This window comes from Lissotriton helveticus, chromosome 1_1, assembly GCF_964261635.1.
Source record: "Lissotriton helveticus chromosome 1_1, aLisHel1.1, whole genome shotgun sequence".
In the NCBI taxonomy this organism is placed as follows: Eukaryota; Metazoa; Chordata; class Amphibia; order Caudata; family Salamandridae; genus Lissotriton; species Lissotriton helveticus.
The window spans coordinates 1911085118-1911105678 of NC_136057.1; the positions used below are offsets into that span (position 1 = coordinate 1911085118).

The window sequence follows — 20561 nt, forward strand, 5'->3', positions numbered from 1 at the left end:
ACCATATTCCACAGAGTATGAGACTAATGGCCCAAAAGACATGTGGTGTTCATGGACCACAATACCAGGCTGGTGGAAGAAACATTGTCTTTTCCTAAAGTTTCCCGCCTCTTGGATTTCTGATATTGTGGTGTGGTTGGAATGCGCCAGGATGTATGTGTGATTTGGAGACCTGGACCACCAAGCTCTCTGGAGTGGGTGTTGGTTGAAAAGTTTGCATCCCCTGGAGCGGGGTGGTTACAGTGGGCAATTGTCCTATTCACAGGAGCCGCTGTGTTGGGCTTGGACCAAGTCCCAAGCAGGACGTCATTAATTGCCTCATTGAAACAGAGAAGTGGTTCTGATTGGAGACACTGCTGACGGAAGCATTTCTGTCAAGACATTAGTCTTGGCTGCCACGAAGGGCAAACTAAGGTCCAGGATCTCAGCTGCCCTCTGCCCTACCATTGCAAATGACCCTGCTACTTCTGTAGCCATGGTAGGGGGAAAAAGCATGCTAGTATCTGCAGAAGGGTCCAGTCCACTGGCTTTACCCAGATCCTCACACCGGTCCATTTGTTATTCATAAGGCTGGTATTCTTCAGGGTCCAGCAACCCCTCCCCTATCTCCCGAGTCCTAGCCCATAAGAATAGGGCTCAGGATCTGGCCTGGATGGCATCGCTCCAGATAACGCACTTACCGCTCCGTGTTGGAGTCAGGGATACCCATGGGGATGGTGCTGTCGGAGGGCTCCAGCTGTGCTGGGAGCATCAATCTCAAGATAGGCACAAGGGAATGGCGAGGTTGCACGACAGGTGCCCATCTGGATCCCTGGGGCCCGACTGGCACCAGAGCCATCGGCATGGGCCCAGTAAGGTCCTCTCCTGAACCCACAGTGCCCAAAGGCACACCAGAGTGAACGGGCCATACAAATAGGAGGTTCATGGCTTCATAAAAATTTTATAATGGGCGGGGGTCGCTCCAGCTCCTGGAAAATCAGGGCGGTGTGGAGCCGTACCTCAAGAGGCGACGCTCCCACCTCTCATCGGCCGGCGGACGAGGTGAAGTCGAAGCATGCTTCGACTTCTTATTATTTTTGTTGCATTGGGACTTATCCGAGTGACTCGATGACTTGGAGTGCGATGATGACCTCAGACTCCATGATCGCTCGGAGGACCTTCTCTCGACTGGGATGTCAATCGTAGCAGCATTGCACATCGAGCCGCTAGAAGCTTGAGGAAGCGCTCCCTTATGGCTAGAAGACAATCAAATGCATTGATTTAATGGTCTTTAATGTCTGTGTTGCCTGTTTTTCTTTACATGTTAAAATGTTTTTCATTTATTTATTATAGCCAATAAAGAATGAGTTTTGCCCATTAAAAAAACCAAAAAAAAACCTAACATTTGGATTATCAACACAACAGATTTAAGATGATATAAAACAGTGACAATGCATAAAACAATGGGTACATGCTATATTAAGCAAATAGAACAGGAGTAAAGTGTTTTTACTTTGTGTTTTCTGTTGCTCCTCATTATGCAAAAATCAGTATTCATGGCCCATTTTATGTTCTCTTTTTTGCAGGCTTTTCAACCACCCCCCAGGCCAAAGACCCCTGAAATCCTTAGGTGAATATCAGAGACATGCTCTGTGTATGTCTCCTCTTTGTTTTGACTGTGATAGTTTGAGTTAAATGCCATCTTGATTCTAAGACTGCGCACACATGAAAGAAAAGAGATTCTGTCCACCTACTCATGATACCAAGCTGGAGTCCTTTATTCCGATTACATGACGTGAGGCCTTCGCCTGATGTTAGGTGCAATGTCGAACAATATAACTCTTATTTATTCAAAGTCTAGAAGTATTCCTTCCCTCCCACATGCTAATTCCAAGTCTAATTCCCACACAGGATTTATTCCAAAGCTTGATCGTCCACACCACTCGATCTTCTCTGCAATTTGATTTTGGGCTACCTCCTCCTCTTCTTCTTTGCAATTGTGAATTATGGTTATTCACATCTTCACACCTTCCAATACTGTTTCTAGGTTTTCTTGATAAATCATTGGCCACTCTTGCTGAATCTAGGCAACCGCTGGAACCCCTTTTCTTTCTCACTGCTGATTAGCATAAATGTTGGACCTGGACCTCTCTGCAGGGTCACCCCCAAAATATTGCCTTCAACCCTCTAATTTTTGCTGAATTTGTTTTAGTTGGCCTTAAGTCTCTGTGCACTTTACAACTGCAAACCAGTGCTAAAGTGCTTGTGCTCATTCCCTCAAACATGGTAAAGTAGACTTACACTTGACTGGCATATTTAATTAGTAAGTCCCTAGTAAAGTGGTACCCCATATAGCCAGGGCCTATAAATAAATTAAAAGCTACTAGTGGATCTACAGCACTGATTGTGTTGCCTACTTAAGCAGCCCTGTAAAAGATGTCTCAGGCCTGCCATTGCAGTCTGTGTGCAGTTTTAAACTGCCATTTCAACTGGGCAAAATAAACCTTTTGCCAGGCCCAAACAGTCCATTTTAATGAATACGAGTCTCTCCAAAAGTAGGCCCTTAACAGCCCAGAGAGCAGGGTGCAGTGTATTTAAAAAGTTAGACGTGTACTTTTAAGTTTTACTGTCCTGGTAGCGAAAAACACAAAGTCCTTTTTCACTACCGTCAGGCCTTCCTTTCTCATTAAATAACACTGAGTTTCCATATTACATTTAATAAGTGATAATTTTCAATTGGGATCAGATGGATGGGTCAATATTGGTTTCTAAAGAATTGTAAATTAAAGCCCTCTTTAATGGTAAAGAAGGATTTTAAGTCAGTTCTGAAAATGCCACTTTTAGAAATTTGCCATTTTCATGTCCTAACAATTTGGTGCCTGCTTCCAGTCTCTGGGTTACATGACTAGGTGTAGCTGGCAGTTGGTCCTTGTGTATTGCTCCCAGACAGTGAGACAAAGGAAAGGGTTGTATGACAGAGGCACACGTGGCTGAACCACGCCTGCCTCTACAACACGGTCCCAACCACAAATGCGTTTTAATCACACATTCGTTTACCACACATGCCTTTTCCACGCATGGCTTTATAATGATATTCATTGTAAAGGCTTGCTTTCTAAAGGAATATGTGTGGTAAAATAAAAACTAGAGGTTCCTAGCTACAAGGCCATTTGAGCAGATCTGCTCGGAACCACCTGTAACACCCTCTAATCGTACCCTAAACACATGCTTAGGCCCATTGCAAGCAATTTCAAATTTAAAAACTAGGCCGGAATCCATCCCTTCCCATGGATCGATTTCTTAAAAAATATCTCAGGCACAGTAGACATCCCTAGCCATCAGTGACAGAAGCCGGTTTTACCTGTAGCAACTGGAACCCCAGCAAAAACATTTCTGAACAACCCCTACTAGGCTAGCCTGAATCCAGTGCTAAAGAACAATGACGGATGATTCAACCCAGATCTGTGACTGGGGGTGAGTGTCCGAAAAGTTTCAGCGCTCCGTCCATCATCTCCTTGTGTTTGCTTTGTTCGCCCTAAGTTGGCAGGGTATGCCCAGACATGGGTCCCTTGCTTACTTTGCCTCTGGATTCAAGCTAGCCTGGCTGATGAGGGCTGTTAGCCCAAAACTGGTCCCAGGATGCTTTTTTCTGGTCCAGGGAAGACATGGCTTGGCAGTTCGGGCTGGACTGTTCCCATGAGGCACAGGGTCGAGACTGATTTGCATATAGCTGGGTCTGAACTGAGGTAGCGAAGTGAGTTAAAGAACGATGATGGATTAAACCCAGAGCTGTGACTGGGGGTGAGGGTCTGAAAAGTTTCAGTGCCCCGTCCATCATCTCCTTGTGTTTGCATCCTTGACTACAACCAGTTCCTCTTGATGCTACTTATAGGCAACACTCTAAATCTTCCTCCCATCTCACTGCTGATTACAGGCCTTAACCTGCTGCTTGGTTTACTCCCACTCATTACTCATTATGAGCAACAACTTGCGCTTACCATCCCTGTTGCTGATGACTATAGGTGGCGTACAGCTTCTATTGCGGACTGTCACTGCCACTACTCTTACATTTCCACCTTCCACTGATGATTCTAGGCTAAGCCTGTCTTAACTATGTGAATGCTCTGCACCTCCCATTATAACGTTCTTCTTTCGTGTCTAGGGCCTTTGAAGGGAGGCCTCATCGTGTTCTCTATGACTTTACCCCAGCGACGCCAGAAGAGCTCCAGGTCGTCCCAGGGAATATTGTTTTCTTGCTCAAGGAATGTGATGATAACTGGGCCACCATCATGTTCAATGGGAAGGTAACAAGAAAACCGTTCTTTTTTAACCCAGACCTTCCTCAATTAAATAAAACCCTAACCAGAGACCTGGAATTTGTTTTAAATAGAAAGTGAATGATTGATTCCACTGGTTGCTTTGCTGGGGACCACAGACAGAAATGGTACAATACGTAACAGAGTTACGCCTAGTAGGTGTGTGTTTGGCGCAGGCATAGTCAATGTGAAGACTTACAAAAGTAAAAACAGGCCAGGGAGAGGCAGTCAGACAGGGACACCGACCCAAAATGAGATGTACAAGTGGAAGGTGATGGTGTACCTAGAGGGTTGAACTATGATAACAGCAACAGAGTCAACTCTGTGAAGCAGCATGGTCTGCGATACTTAAGAGCGAGGTGGAGTAAGACCTTAGAGGTACAGAATGAGCAGAGGTCAGACAGGTAGGTTACACTGTTAGAGAGAATTGACCCAGCAGATTATTGAGATCGGCTTTAGGAGTGGAATGTAAGGGAAGGTCCATCTCTAAATTCTTCAGAACAAAAAGTAGTTTGACCTAAGGGGTAGGAAGAGAAAGTCTGTTTCAAGGAGTAAAGAACATGAGGGAAACAGACCAAAATTGTATTGTAGTGGGAGATGATTGCCAGACCCAAGGTGAGCAGAGAGATTCAATAAGAGCAGGAAAATTCAATTAGATGTTTAGAAAGTGAGGAGCAAAACCAACGTGTGTAGAGTGAGGGGGCTAACAGGGTGTGCAAAGAAGATTTAGACCCAAGGGTGTCATCTGTAAGTGGGTATCAAACCCTACAAGCACGGTGCAAGTGTGAATGAAACTCCAGACTTGCATGATATGGATGGAAGGTTGACCCCAGGGATGCAGAGTGAGTGAGGGTCAAGCACAAAGAATGTCAGAGTCAGACTCTGGTTTCAAGAGTGACTTACCAGGGAATTGCATTGTGAGTGAGAGTCAATCCCAAGAGATGCAGAATAAGGGAGAATCCATTAAAAGCTAAGAAATGTCATCAGACACAAGAGATGCTGACTGAAGGAGACTTCCATAAGTGTTAAAAAGTGAGGAGATGTTCCAATTGTATGGGCTGAACTTCCTCTCTCTTTATATCCCTTGCTCCCAAGCCTCTCGCTATGCACATCTTTTTAAACTTTATTTTAATGGCTTTCTAATTTGTTGTCAAAACCAAACACAAGGGTGTTCTCAAAAGCCCAGAGAACAGCTACAGACTAATATTCCAAGTGGTTGAGTCATACAATCTTGGTGGATAGATTAATCATAGACAGGAAACTATAGTTCATAGATTCATCCTAGGCATACATTTTATAAAGACATTATCATTAAAAACAGTTGTGTGGAAATTCTCTCTGCTTGTTATTCGAGGGGGGGGTGGGGGGTTCTATATCTTTCACTCTATCAATGTATCTGTAGTTGTGATATTCTATGCAGGATTTAATATTTTGTCAAACATTTTGGAACAACTCCTCTCAGGGAATTTCTATTCTCCAATCACTCTTGAATCTGATGACTCTTCCTAATGCTGACTTTTTTTCTATCCTATTGGACTCTCGCCTACAAAGCACGAGAGTAGGACACAAACTATGCAGAACATAAGGGAGTCAAGCACAAGCCTTGCAGAGTGATGGAAAGCCAGAACTAAGGGGTTTAGTCTGAAGGTTTATTATTCCATTATTCTATTTATTCCAGAGAGAGAAAGAGTGATGCAGGAGTCAAGCTGAAGGTGGGCAGGTTGAAATCAATCAATCAGGGTTTTTAGAGCATGCTAATCACCTGTGAGGATCTCAAGGCGCTCGGGGGGGGGGGGCAGATCCAGATCAGTCGAAGAGCTAAGCTTGAGGGCTGATGAAACATGTCTCGAGTGAAGCAGGGTTAGGTCTAAGGAATGCAGAGTGAAGGGGAAGCAAAGACCTAAGGGATGAAGATAGAGGAGATTCAGGAGATTCAAGCCCATCCTGAGCAAGGGGAAGCATGGCATGCGAAGGCACTCTAGGGCGAGTAAGAGTCTAACATGATGAACGGTTAGATCCATTGAGTATCAAGTGAAGAGGTGGAGATACAATTGCGATCATAAATATTTTAAGAATTGTATCTTAATTATCTTGTCTCTTTTTCCTCAGAGAGGGATTGTGCCATGTAACTACCTAGAGCCCTTGGAACTCCAGTTTCAGCCTCAGTTGCAGACAACAGAGTCACAGGTAATGTTCGACCGATAGCCAACAGGCAGGAGGAAAGGGAATATCTTGAGCTGGTGCAAGACAGATTGGGGAAGGTGGAAACCTACATCCTGCATGCCATAGATTGCACTCCAAACATCCTTCCGAATATCCTTTCTAATTACAATCTTTGTGCCAATCTGCTAAGCCAGGTTATTACTCTGGGGCTGCATGCCAAAGTGTCTTATCCCGCCAGGCAGCTGTCACTTTCTGTAAACACACAGGCCTGCATAGTGTAAACACACAGGTCTTTATGGGGTTTCTCCATTGAGGAACCAAGGGCCGTATTACACAAAGTGCGGTGGGGCGCAATGGGCGTTTGTGACTGCTTTGCATGCCCCCGGGATACTCTGGTATTACAGAAGGGGTAGCAGATGCTTGTGCGGCCCCTTCTGTAATACCGATAAAGCTGGCACACATGAAGCACCAGCACTATCTTCAGGGGGCGTTCCCTCATTTTCATGGGGGCATGCCCCTTGCAAATGTGGGAGTCCCTTTGCCTCTGCACCCTTGCCGTATTAAAGACCTGGGCGCAGAGGCAAAAAAGCTCTCAGGAGGCACACTGAACTAAAAGGTAGTGCACTGTCAGTGTGTCCACTGGGAGCAGCCCTCTGGAGGGGGAAACGGGATCCGATGGACTCCCCAGACATCCCCAAGCAGGTGGGTACAGTCACTGACTGCATCTGTTTGCAATGGGATCTCCAATCTCCCTTCAAAGTGCAGGGGGTTTGCCGCCTGCACTGTGAAAACACGGAGCGGCTTTAAAGCAGCCGCTCCGTTTTTCAAGTGAATGCACTGCCCCCAGGGCAGTGCGGGTTCCCGGCTGCCCAGGGGGCAGCGCATTTATCACAATACAGCACATTTTCCTTCATGGTGCTGGGTGCACCTTTTTAAAGGTGGGCCCTGCGCCATGATGGATAATGCACCCCATATATAATGCGGCCCCAAGTCTCCATCATACAGAGGTCAACAAAAGGTGCCGTCTGTCAGCTTTATTTACTCAGATTTGCCAAACCCTTCATTCCAAAGGATGATTTCAAACAAGCTGTGCAGGCACTGGCCATACTGTGTCTTGACTATGGGTACTGACTACTTAGTGGTCTCCAACAAGATGTCTCACTCCCTTAAAAGCAGTATTCCAACAGCCTTCGGATTGATCTCAAATTTGGGTGAAGAAAGAATAAAAAAACAACAATATTAAAATTGCAACCATGGCTGATTCCAGTGGCCAGATGAAATTACAAAACTCCCTCCATCGCCTTCAAGTCTCTAAAATTAAGCACACAAGCTATAATAAACAAATCAAAAGTATAAGGAGGCTACCAAAATCTATGTAGCAAATCTGCACTTTGACTAGAAACACCACGTTTCAGTGAAATTTACACATTTTATTGTATGTTCTCGGTCAGTGTCACTTTGATTTGGACGACCTACTGATAGAAATCAGTCCAGCTCAGTCCTTCCCAATTTTCATTCACAAAATGTAGTGCTCCAGAAAATATAACCAGAGTGTGTTCGTGATGTATCCCGCTGCAGACTTTTTGTTTTGGAAACCTTTATGACCTGATCTACCTGTATATATGATATCTGAGGAAACCACTTTTTATTTCTCTCCCCCACTCACCTAAGTAATATGACCTTACTTATTCTGGATGCAGGACGACTTAACCAATATGTATATATTGTGTCAGAGAAACTGATGTATCTATTGGTATTTTTCACTATGTCTTAAATAACATTGTATGTTCGATGGCCACATCTACATTTTCATGGAACCCATTATTTATGAAGCTCTCTGATCTCCTCCAGGATGGAGTATGCACTATACAGAAAAGTAGAACCATGCAACTTAATGTTATTTTTCTTGTACAAAATAGAACACCATTAGATCCCCCGCTGATGCAGGGAGAGATTTCCCACTTACCTGGCTTTTCATCACAAAATACATAACTGTTTTATTTCAGGACAAGAAATCTCCAGAGACTTCAATTCCAGCAGCTCCAAGTTCAGCACCACCAAGTATTGTCATTGGTAAGGGACGATCCACAACTGTTCACTTGGTGTAGAAAATCATCGTGAACAAGAAAGGAACCTAGAAGTGTCTAGAAAGATAACTTGTGAGGATATCTTAAACACTTTGAAAGTCTATTCTGGATCTAAGGCAGTGCTGCAGCAGGGCAGAAACAAAGAAAATGTAAATTTATTAGTAACTTATGTTAGAGCACTGTACATGTACAGGTATCCATGGGCATAGACAGACATAGCAGACAGTAATTATAACGGTGTAATCAGGCTATGATGAACTACAACCCACTCAAAGACTAACACATCAGTCTACTCATATCAATCAGTAATGATCTTACATAGTCTGCTCTTTCTTCCTTCTGTCCAATTCTTCCATCCTCTCCTTTCTGCCTTCTTTCTTGGTCTGCCCTCCTTTCAGTTCCTGCTATTCTAAACCCTGGTAAGCAGCTGATACTAACACTTTTATGGTATGCCTTCTACATCTACTCAAGATTGAATTACCATGGATTTTATTATTTGTAAAACATAGGGACACAAAAAAGGCTTTATGATGCTCAGAACTGAATGAGAAGCATTAACGTGGGCAGGTGAAAGCCGAGGTTGACAAATTCAGCATAACCAGGAAAAAACATGTTAGTACTTTATCTAAATACAAGGTGATTCTTAATTTTCCAAAATTCCAATGGCAACTGAGCCTTTGGCTAAGCACCTCAAGAACACCTACACAAACTGTTCCTCTTGATATCAGGGGCGAAGCGCAAAATTGAATTTTCAGTGCTCAAGAATTGGGTTAGAGTATAGTGGAGTAGGTGATCAGCAAGATCCCCGAGCTCTCTGTCATAGCAGCTCTGCCTAACACAACCCTTAGTCCAGCGGCAACTGTGTGCTGCAAATAAATGAACACATTTGCAGGGGTTCTAATATGTACTTGCTGTGAGACAGTGAAAAGATGCATGGGCTGATAACTTTACAGGATATTAACATAATCAAGTCTGGAGAGAATGCAGAAATCATCTACGGTAGAATAATGATGCATTAGGAGGAGGACTTGTCAGTGTTGACATGAGCCTTCAAATACCACGTGTGATCCAACAATACCCTGAAAGACTTAACTTTCATGGTTTGTATCAGAGATGGCCCTTTGCACAGTTAAGTTTTGGGAGACAAAGGTCCTATTTCCATGGATAATTTCATAAAAACTTTAAAACATGTTAAATCCTAAATAAAAAAAATCCTTATGACTCGGAAGGAGAATTCATTTAGACAATTACATTTGTCTTATACATGTTAATTTGGACACATTATAGACGGCACAAGGCATAGGTGTATATTCCTGTCTCAGGTTAGTTGCTGACTTTGCCAAATTTAACACCAAGAAACACTGGGCGTTATGAAATTATTCATGGAAATAGCATTTTTATACTTTTGTATTGATTAAAAGGATTTTTTTATATACATATCTACTTGTGTGAATATAAGTGACATAAACATCGTGAGTGGAAAGCAGAGTGGGTCTAGTATGAATGTGGTCATAAAACTAGTTTAATTCATCTCTGATAGTTTTTACCAAAGGGAACACTTGTTTTTAACCTTTAAGTCACTGGGAGCTCCATCCCTTTGGGTTTTCTAGAGCCCCTCCCCTTGGTTTCAATGTATTCTTTCAGCTGCCAACACATTTTGAGTCCTCAGAACAAGCATGGGCCATCCTCATGCATACAGCCTGTAACAATTCTCTCTCCCTCTACCAAGTATTAACCATAATCATGTTCCCCAACCAACCTGTGAAGTATCCTTATGATCTCTAAATAAGTCTATACTACTCTGATGGCCTCCAACCAAGTCTGGAGTATCCTCATGTCCTCGGACCAAGTTTGAGCTACTTGAATATAGCGGTGGTGCAGAGAAATTGCACATGATAGCTTCATTACTTTTAAAATCTTATACTCACCCACCATTATGACACTTTGGGTCTTTCATCATCTCATGTCAAACACAGTGCAGTAACTTGGTGATTGCAACAAGATGATATCGGACACCAGTTTTTCAACTTGACTTCCGAGCAGCAGAGTCGAATTTAAGGTGTTGAATACACCTCTCATTCCACTCAGTCCCTTGGTATAGCACCCCATTCGAGCACATGAAACCAGCATGAGGTTCAGGCAACCTTTAAATCTAACACTTGAAAACGATGAGAAGTGCAAAACATTTTCAGGGTTGTGGGTTACAGTGTAAACACGGTAGGAAGATTGTCCTATGAGGATCTTAAACTTCAGAGAAACACTGAAGTCAGAAGACAAGTTGGAGACATAAACAGTATGCAGCTACAAAAAAAGACAACATTTGACTGATGAATGGGAAAATATTCCAAAGTAGCATAATGCTGAGTAGCTACCAGGCCTGGACACCATCCCATGGATTTGTGCTTGCCTCAACCCTTCCTCTCATTTTGAATTTTGACTTATCCTCATATCCTCCGACCACTTCTTAAATATCAACTGTTCCGACCAGGTTGGAACTATCTTTATATCCTTTACATTATCTGTGCATTCATCGACTAAGTCTAGACTATTATATTGTTTAATCAAGTCTGAAATCCTTATGTCCTCCTTCTAAGCCTGAACTATCCTCATGTCTTTCAGCCAAGTATGAACTATTGGAATTTGCTGTATGTTTGCCTGAACTATCAATATTTCCTTGATCAAAATCTGAACTAACCTCATTTCATCCACCCCCTTCTAAACTATCGTCATGTCCTCGTACCAAGTCTGGAATATCCTTCTGTCATCCAACTAAGTCTGGAATAACCTTGTGTCATCCAACCAAGTCAAACCTATTGTCATATGCTTTATGTAAGCCTGAACTATACTAATGCCCTCCAACCATGTCTAAATTATCTTCATCTCCTCTGTGCAAGTCCGGACTACTTTTATGTCCTCTACCCAAGTCTGAACAATCCACATATCCCCTAACCAAGTTGGACTATCATCATGTTCCCCACCACATCTGAATTAAACATTCACTCTCCTTCCAAGTCTAAACCACATTCATATTTTTGATGCTTTCTGAACTATCCTTACGTCTTCCGTCCAAGCTTGAACTATCTTCATGTCTTTAATCTAAGTCTGAATTCTGTTGAGCTTTCCAGCGGAGTACAAATTTACTTCCACCATCTGTCTGCCAAGTCTGACTTCACATCCATTGGACTTTTACCTAGCCTCTACGCAACTCAATCAAGATCACTGCACAATTACAGGCAGTATGGTAAATCTTCTGTGGGACCTTCTCTAGGAATGTCTCACTTTTTGCAAGAAGTGCATTTAAAGACTGACACAAAAGCACCTAGTATTACTACTATTTGTAGTATGTGCAGTAAATGTTGAACTTCTCACGAACAATGATATGCTGTTGCTTCTTTTGCAGATAAAAGTTCCCTGTCATCGGAAATCCAGAAAGAAGGCATGATGGAGGTAAAGTCTTGCTTTTAATAGGCCCCAAGAATAGGGTAGGAGGTGATGCATACAACTCATACAGATATAAGCTATGACGCTAAGGCATTTCTCTTGGCCTATGTTTTGGTCTAGTGTAGGAATAGGAGAGAGGGGCATTTCTTAGCTTCAGCTACTGATGGTCTCCCTCCAAGGGGATTACATCTATAATAATAGTATTGACTAATTATATGGGTCATAAACTGTCTCTTGTCCCTACAACAATAGGGGATATTGTAAATCAGCAGCATTGTATTCATGTTATCCTCCTGTGATGGATAAATGGCTGAGTCAGGCGGACTTAGCATTGTAACATGCATATTTGGTTAAGGAATGCATGCATGTTCCTGCTCATTCACTTCATGGCCTTTCTTTTGAGGGATGCTATTGAGTGTGAAAGGCTGGTTCAGTGTCCATGACCCTGAACTTTTTGGCCTCCCTTCAGGAGGGCCAGCTCTAGAGCTATGTATTCCATCTGTCTATCAATTCTAATATCTGACCATTTAAATTCTTCACACATCTCGGACTGCTGAATTTATTTATTAGTTCATTAGCATGAACAAGACCCAATTTGTGTCAGAATGTTAACAAGTTTTCCATCCACTTTAGGGGAAGAACCGAGAGGCTCCAGAGAACTACATTATCAAAGTGCACTACAAATTCACTGTGAACCTGCAGGTGCAGACGGAGCTCTCATATGACGAGATCCTCGAAGCGGTGTGTAAGAAGCTGGAAATCCCAAGAGATCGTACCAGGCTTTGGTAAGTTGAAAAAGTCATGGCCACATAACCCAGACCATCAATATCCCAGAAATGAAGATGCGTCGCCCAATAAATATCCAGACCATTTATCAATAAAAAGTGTTTCCAGCAAGAAACATGCAAATCCGCCCATAAAATCCTTTTTCAGTAGCACAAATGTTTACTTATATCATCTAAACCAATTCCATGTCAAGGAACATAGATATTGCTCTAGTGGCGGCTAAATGTGTGCCTAGAAAAGGACCAAGCATGCTTTGAGCCAGTTAAAGAATGTACCATCAGTGGGAAAACTAGCCTATTCCTTTATTTTGATCTTTGTAACCTGGGAGTTTGCTCTTCTAGCTAACATGTAAAGGGCCTTGTTTAGAGAAGGGTGATAAAGTGTCATCCTCCAGCTTTTGGCAAAAGCTCCATCTTCTCTCCTCTTGGTTCCTTTGCCTCAATTAGAAGGAAAGTGCTGAGGCAACAAATGATGGACGGAATGCTGAATAAATCAAACATTCACCCCCTGTCAAGAGATCTAGGAAGCATCATCGTTGTTTTGCTCACTATGCCACCCCAGTTTGGACTCAGCCATAAGCAAATTAGTGTTGACCCTGCTACTCGTGGGAACACTCCAGGCGAAACTGCCAAGCCGGGTCCTCCCTGGACCGGAAACTAGCATCCTGGGACTGGTTCGGGTTATCTTCCCTTATCAGCCAGGCTTGCTTAAATTCAATTAGAAAGAAGGCAAACACAGCTTCAGGGGCAGCGGACCCATCAAAACACTTGCAGCAGACGTGACATAGTTGAGAATAGTGCTGGAGAGGTCAGTGTATTTAGGAGAGGCATTCCAGAGCCATTCCAAATGATGTCTGGTGGCCCTCGGCCACCCCAACAGACCATGCCCGGAACCTCGGCATCATACTTGACTCCTCACTCACCATGACGCACCAGATCAACGCGGTCATCTCCACCTGCTTCAACACCCTCTGCATCCTTCGGAAGACCTTTAAATGGATCCCCCCCGAATCCAGAAAGACCCACACACCCATAACAAGCAGTCTGGACTACGGAAACGCCCTCTATGCTGGAATCAACAAAACCCTGCTGGGAAAACTCCAGACCATTCAGAACACAGCGGCCAGACTCATCCTCGGCTTCCCACGACATGTCTACATCACCCAACACCTGGGAGACCTCCACTGGCTCCCCGTCGAGAAGAGAGTAACCTCCAAGCTACTCACCCACGCCTACAAATCCCTCCACAACACTAGACCCAAATACCTCAACGAAAAAGTCTCCTTCCATGTACCCTAGAGGAACCTCCACTCCGCCGACCTTGCCTTAGCAGAAACCCTCAACATCCGCAGAACCAGAACAGGTGGAAGAGCCTTCTCCTACGTTGCAGCAAAGGCCTGGAACGAGCTCCCGCTCAACATCAGACCCTCCTCCACGCTGCACACCTTCAGGAAGAGCCTCAAGACCTGGCTTTTCGGCTAACTGAGCTGCACCCGTTCCCCCCAGCGCCTTGAGACCGTCACGGGTTAGTAGCATACTTTATAATTCCCTTATTGATTGATTGAAGTCTATTCTATCATGGTACATCAATGATAAAAAAAAATGGATTCCGCCTTGTTTAAGTTAGAATTAACTATGTGTGTTTTTTTAAAAATTTCTGCTGCAGGCATAAAAACCTTTTCCAATACTTCATTTGGGCATAGCGTGACCATCTGGACACAGTTCTTATCATTTAAACCCCTGTATACATCAATAATTTGGCAAACTATAGCCTGCTATCTTTTGCAAAGTGTCAAGAGCTGAGGTCCACTGCATGATCATGTTCATGTAGTAGTGTTTGGTCTTTTTCGGCTTCAAACTGTTGAAGTCTGCAATTTATGGAACAGGTGCTGAGAGATGTGACACGTGTGGCAAACCCAAATAATGTTGAAATGCGCTGCATCCCAAAATCCCATAAACGAGTGCCCCCAACAGACCCTTTGTTTTGCTGAATGTAATTACATGTTCCTAATGGGTGGCCAAAATAATATCCATGCCATAGCTACAGAATTTCCTTAAGATGGCCCTGCTTGCGCTCTGCTCCATTTTGCCCTCTCTTCCACCCAACTCTTTTCATGCTCTAGCCTCTGTTTTGCCTTTTGTTTTCCTAGTATCTTCAATGTCTAGCCCTCTCCAAGCCATTCTATCCTCTTCTTCCTCTTGTACTCTCCACCATCCTTTCCTCTTGTATCTTGCTATCTCCTCTCCACTGCCCTAGGCCTACCCTTCTGCACTTTTCTCTCCTAACAATTTTCCCCTGCACTTTTCACTTCCTTCTTCTCCCTCCTCTCTTCTCTCTTAATTACATCTGATGAAGACAGCTAGAATCCCAGTGCTATGGTATTCCAGATAACCATACTATGCAAAAAAAACATACCATTACAAAGAAACTTATTTTTTCAATATGAAAAAGAACACCGATTTCATCATTTTAATGTATGCCTTTCAATATTGTTGAGAAAAGTCAAGTAAACAAATGTAAATAATATTTAAATCAAACAAGCTTGCAGGAACAAGATTTCTTGTTGAGCCATTGGTCATCTTTGCATTTTCAACAAGGAATGGTCCGAACTGTGTCATACTCCAGTGCGCAAACCAATTTTAAGAATCAAACGTGATCTAGGTGATTTAGGCGGATCACCATTTTTTGGGGATGTGAGACTTCAAATCTGAAGACTAACTTCTTACACTCTCCTCTTCAAAAAGTTTCCTTTCCGCAAAAAATAACTTCAAAATGCCCATCATTGAACTGCACGAGCCACATAGAAACAACAAATCCTTGGTTTCCACTGGGTTTGAGTTGCTTCATCTTAGTGTTCACTTTCATAACTTTCTCCTCGTTGACTGACCAAATAAAAATATGTTGATGGAAAAATTACTAACATCCTAGAGGGGGAGTTAGTAGATGATTTCTAACTGTTTGCATCAAAAGAGATTATTCGTTGGTACATTTACAAATTTTTATATTATTGCTTTTTTCTAAAATAACTTAGCGGACTCTAGATATGGTTTTGTTGTTTGGAACTCAGTGGTAATCACGTTTGTTTTGTATCCTCGTTTCCTGTTTATTTGAACTGCGTAGCCCTCAATCTCTTCCACACCTCACCTTATTGTCTCGGCCCAATATGAAAAGTGTATAAATTGACTTTGTGCCTCACAGGTCTTAGTATTAATATTTTAGAACGTTAACCTCACTTTTCAATGAATTTGTAAAGAGAACATTTTAACATTCTGGACATCGCTCCGTCTTCGTTATGTACTTTATTCCCTTGACGCACTTGCTCCCAGATGTGCTTCCTACATTTGATAAAACCTTTCATTTAACGTTACTGTTCTTGTAAGTCTGTTAGGATGTTGCTCAGATTATGTATTTTATCCATGATTGCTGTGTTCTTTTATGGTTTTACTTTTAGAACCGAATAGAGATATTACTACTTCTTCTACTACTACTTGAGGCAGCCAATTTATTTAATCTTTTAACAACTCTAGTATCAAAAGTCAGCATCGCTGATTTATTTTTTGTGGTTTTATATAGTGTGAATTCTTTATAGTCATGCTTACAATAAGTACATAAGAAAAGAATCCTTATAAAGCATGTAATTTACAATTTCAGATTGCAATTTTGTACACCTCAGGTTACAGTTTATGGGGCAATTTACATTACAACTATTCTGGCTTCTAGGAGGTAATTCCACTCAAAGGGCATTCATACGAATACCTCTAAATTGTATTTCAAGTGCAGTAGCATGAACAACAAGGACTGCGGTATTAATGTCCTGATAGATAGGAAGAGGTTCTCGTCTTGCATAAAATATCTTACCCAGTAACCAGTTAGTGAGTGAACATTCGAATACTTCTCTATTGGCATAGCTCCTTCTCAATATCCACCTCTCCCTATCTAGCCACTCTCCATGGCATGATGACACCTGTACATCACTGGATGGCAACCTCACTCCCAGTGTCCAAGCTGTACTTACTCCAGCACTGGTGACGACCCACCACTCCGACATGAAGAGTGGCGGATTGAACCTCAGAGTATCTTGTCATCATGAGCAAACTACCTACATAGGTAACGATAAATTGTATGTCTTTGATGCAGTATGGGAGTCTTTCGTGGTGGGAGACAATGCCACCCCTCCCATGAAAACGCATATTCTCGTTCATTTCTTTCTTAATGGGTACTTAGAAATGCTTCATGCTAAACCATCCACACGATGGGCTAACTTGTGGGCCCGCAGATAGAGTTCAATCTCTTCTTCATGGTTCTGCACATATATTTTGACACTGACCCCACAATGAGTACCCCGCCCTTCCGTATCCCTCTAGGCTCTACTGTCCCCTACCCCTCGTCACCACCCCTGGAGCTTTTGAAAGGTTTTTTTTATATTCTTCAGAAGTGTGCATAACCTGTACATCTTTCCAATGTAGACATTATTTTTTAAGTCTTTATGCAATGTTTAGAGTAGTTTTCGCCTTGTGTTACTGTCATACCTTCTTTGTATTGAATTTCAATAAATTCATAAACTTTGCAAAAAAAAAAGGGATCTTACCTATATCAGGGGGTTTCCAACACTTGAGTTTAATTTAGTATCTCAGTAGATTTTTTTGGAGATGAAGAAGGTTCCATTCCTGTTGTGAGCTGAGATGGCATTTCAAATTCTGAGGGCATGTCCTGAGAAAAATCTCGAAAGTGTAATTGATTTTCTGACGCATGGATTGTTGGGTAACAGTTTCTTTCTGCTTCTAAGCAACCCGTCTCCTCCTGAGACCAAGTTTGTTGTTTAAAAAATGTAGGATGTGGAGGTGGAGATCTTTGTAGTCAGGCTAGCTAATTTACATAAATATCTGATATCTAATGGCATCCAGTTATGGCTTGAGAAGACAGGAGTGATTATATGCTTGTTTTTTGTTAGGTAGGAAGTTGGTTGCTGCATGTAGAGCATCTGTTAATGGGGTGAGACTTTTGAGAGGCCTGTGCCTAAGGACAAAAGAAAAAGAGGGTGTGTCTTTTAATGAGCTTTTTTTAATGCTATTTAACTCCCCTAAGAAAACTTGCTCACTTCTACAGCAAAAAAACTGTGAATATTAGAGCTGTTTAGACCATTAGTTCACAGATCACTCAGGTTTTAGCTCTACAAATCCCTTGAAGATAATATATTTGAAAAATAAACAAATCCTGCTGGAAGAAGTATATTTATTTTCCTCTGTTCAGTGCAGGATTTGTAAATTCTCAGAGGATTTGAATATCTGAGCAATATGATAAGCTGGTAGCAGCTGAACTTTTTATTGCAGGATCCATTACAGTCTGGTAGGCATAAGCAGATTAGGGGAGCTTCTCCTCGCCCCAGGGAAGACCTGCGGAGCAGGAGAAGGTCCGAGAGTGTGAGATACTGCCCACAAAAGTGAAATAAATGCCCATATTCTTCTCATAAAATTCACAGTTCCAAATTTGGGTCTGCAAATCTGCACATTTATGGGTAGATCTCCATAACAAAAAAAACAAAAAAAGTTCAATAATTTTACAAAACAGTTAAACAAATAAAAGTCACAGTGCAAATAATCATTGCAATGACTATACTCAGAACGTACAATGGACCCGGTCAGTCTCAACTACTATGGATATTTAGCTCTCTCTTCATCAAGCACCTCCCTTGCTCTGTCTCGCACCAAATTGCCCTATATGGTGCACACCGCTCTGTACAAATAATGAATGAATCAATCAATGAATATAGCCTCCACCTTGTTCTGACACACTCTGGTCATCTACGGAGGAATGTGGGGATATAGAATGCCTAATCATTCCTTGCTGACATGTTGTTTGATAATAAAGTATTGGTATTTTCATATGCAAATATGGAGTAACATCTATTTTTCGCAAAACGGCCCTAAGCATGAGAACCTCTAACTTTTGAATTGGGCAAGTGACCAGTCTATGAAGTTCAGATGTGCTTAATATTGAGATCATTAGTATTAAAAAATATTTTGGGTTTTCCCACGCCATAAAAAGGATAATGTTTCTATAGCAAAAACGTTTCACGTGCACAGAGTTAGATGCATTGCATGTACCACAAACAAATGTGCACGTGCGCCAACGCTTTCAGTATTACAGAAGTAATTCCAAAATGCCCCGGGGGCGCGCAAAGCGGGCATTTTTACACCCAGGGCACGTCTATAATCCAGTCTCAGCAGGTGTCCCCGTTCTCTCGAAAGTCATTTGTTTCTACTTTTTTGAATTTATTTATGTTTAAATGGTATAGTGGGGAAAATTGATGTGACACTTTTCCTGAATTCAGAATTCTGTCTGGTTTTTAGGTCTCGGCTGAACGCGCGGAAGCGCGTATCCGCCGACAACCTATTGTGGCCGTGTCTCCTTTCCAGGAGACACTCCTGGCCGCGCGCATCGCCTTGGAGGCGATTTCAAACGAGCACGCGCACGCGAACGCTCGCTGCATTCTCTCTCACACACACACAGAAGCGCCAATGCATGCACGCACGCACGCACGCACGCACGCACATACAGCCTCCCCCACACACATACACACGCACGCACACAGACACACGAGTGCTGCCCCGCACACCGCACACCGCACCCCCCAGCCCTTTCTAACTTACCGGGGCAATCTCGGGGGACTCCGCCGCTGCAGCTCTTGCCAGCTCCTTTCACGGGGCTCCCTCTTGGTCAAGGGAGCCCCGCAACAGTCGCCTAACCTCCTGCTGGCGGGCCCGGGGTTCTCCACTGCTCACAGGAGCCCCGGGCCGCGATACGCATGCCTCCTCTTCCGGTCCTGACGCGGCCCCGCCCCCGTCACAGGCGACATTGCCTGACTTCCGGTGGGTGCGTACATTTCCGTCTTCGTTATTTATTTATGCAATTTTTATTTTTATTCTAATGCTGCCGAGACCATTGCATTGTAAATGCTTGTTAATTAAGTATCGGTTTGTGCAGTCCCATACTTCTTTACTCAGCAAGTGCCAAAAAATGGGAGAAAGGCCACCTGTTACAAAAGTGTCTGCACTCTGCCTGCTTTGGAGAGTTCAAAATATACCAATTATGCAAATGTACCATTTATATCAGGTCACACTCTGATGAAAAAAATCGTACAGTTTTGTACTGGGAAAAAACTAATTAGTTCAAGAACTTGACTTTAAAGATGTAGGGGCACATGCATCAAGGGTTTTTGCATTCGCAAACGGTGCGAATCGCAAAATTCGGCCGTTTGCGAATGCAAATCCCTTTTTTGGGATGCATTATTTTTTTTCATTTTTTCGCAATTTAAGGAATCGCAATTATGTTGCGATTTCTTAAATTGCGATTGCATTTAAGAAATCGCAATTTGTGATTTCTTAAATGCAATGCATGAAAAATTTTTTTGCGAATTCGCTAATAGGAAGAGGTAAATTACCATGAAGTTGAACTTCATGGTAATTTGTGAAAACTTTCAAAAATGCACAAAAGTGCATTTTTCAAAGTTTCATTTTACACACACACATGCCCTTGGGGCATGTGTGTGTGAAAAATGTTCTTAAAGTTCAATTTCAGGGGTGCAGGGGGGGTACTTTAGCCCCCCCCTGCACCCATGAAATAGCATTCTCATTTTGCGATTCCTTAATTGCGAATCGCAAAATGAGAATGGCTTCCCATTCATTCCTATGGGCCTCTAGGCCCATAGGAATCAATGGGAAGGGATTCCTTAATTGCGATTCGCAAATTGTGAATCGCAATTAAGGAAAATGAAGAAATCGCAAAAAAA

At 42.7% G+C, this 20561-nt stretch overlaps 1 protein-coding gene across 2 annotated transcripts in view; it reads left to right on the forward strand.

The window, feature by feature from the left end:
• NCF2 (neutrophil cytosolic factor 2) overlaps positions 1 to 20561 on the forward strand; it is a 97233-nt gene that overhangs the window by 51315 nt on the left and 25357 nt on the right. For both annotated transcript variants that reach the window (XM_078643095.1, XM_078643105.1), the window contains exons 7-12: positions 1566 to 1609; positions 4142 to 4283; positions 6405 to 6482; positions 8465 to 8531; positions 11946 to 11992; positions 12620 to 12771. In XM_078643095.1, coding sequence (XP_078499221.1) covers positions 1566 to 1609; positions 4142 to 4283; positions 6405 to 6482; positions 8465 to 8531; positions 11946 to 11992; positions 12620 to 12771 — 530 coding nt within the window. The remainder of the gene's footprint in view (positions 1 to 1565; positions 1610 to 4141; positions 4284 to 6404; positions 6483 to 8464; positions 8532 to 11945; positions 11993 to 12619; positions 12772 to 20561) is intronic.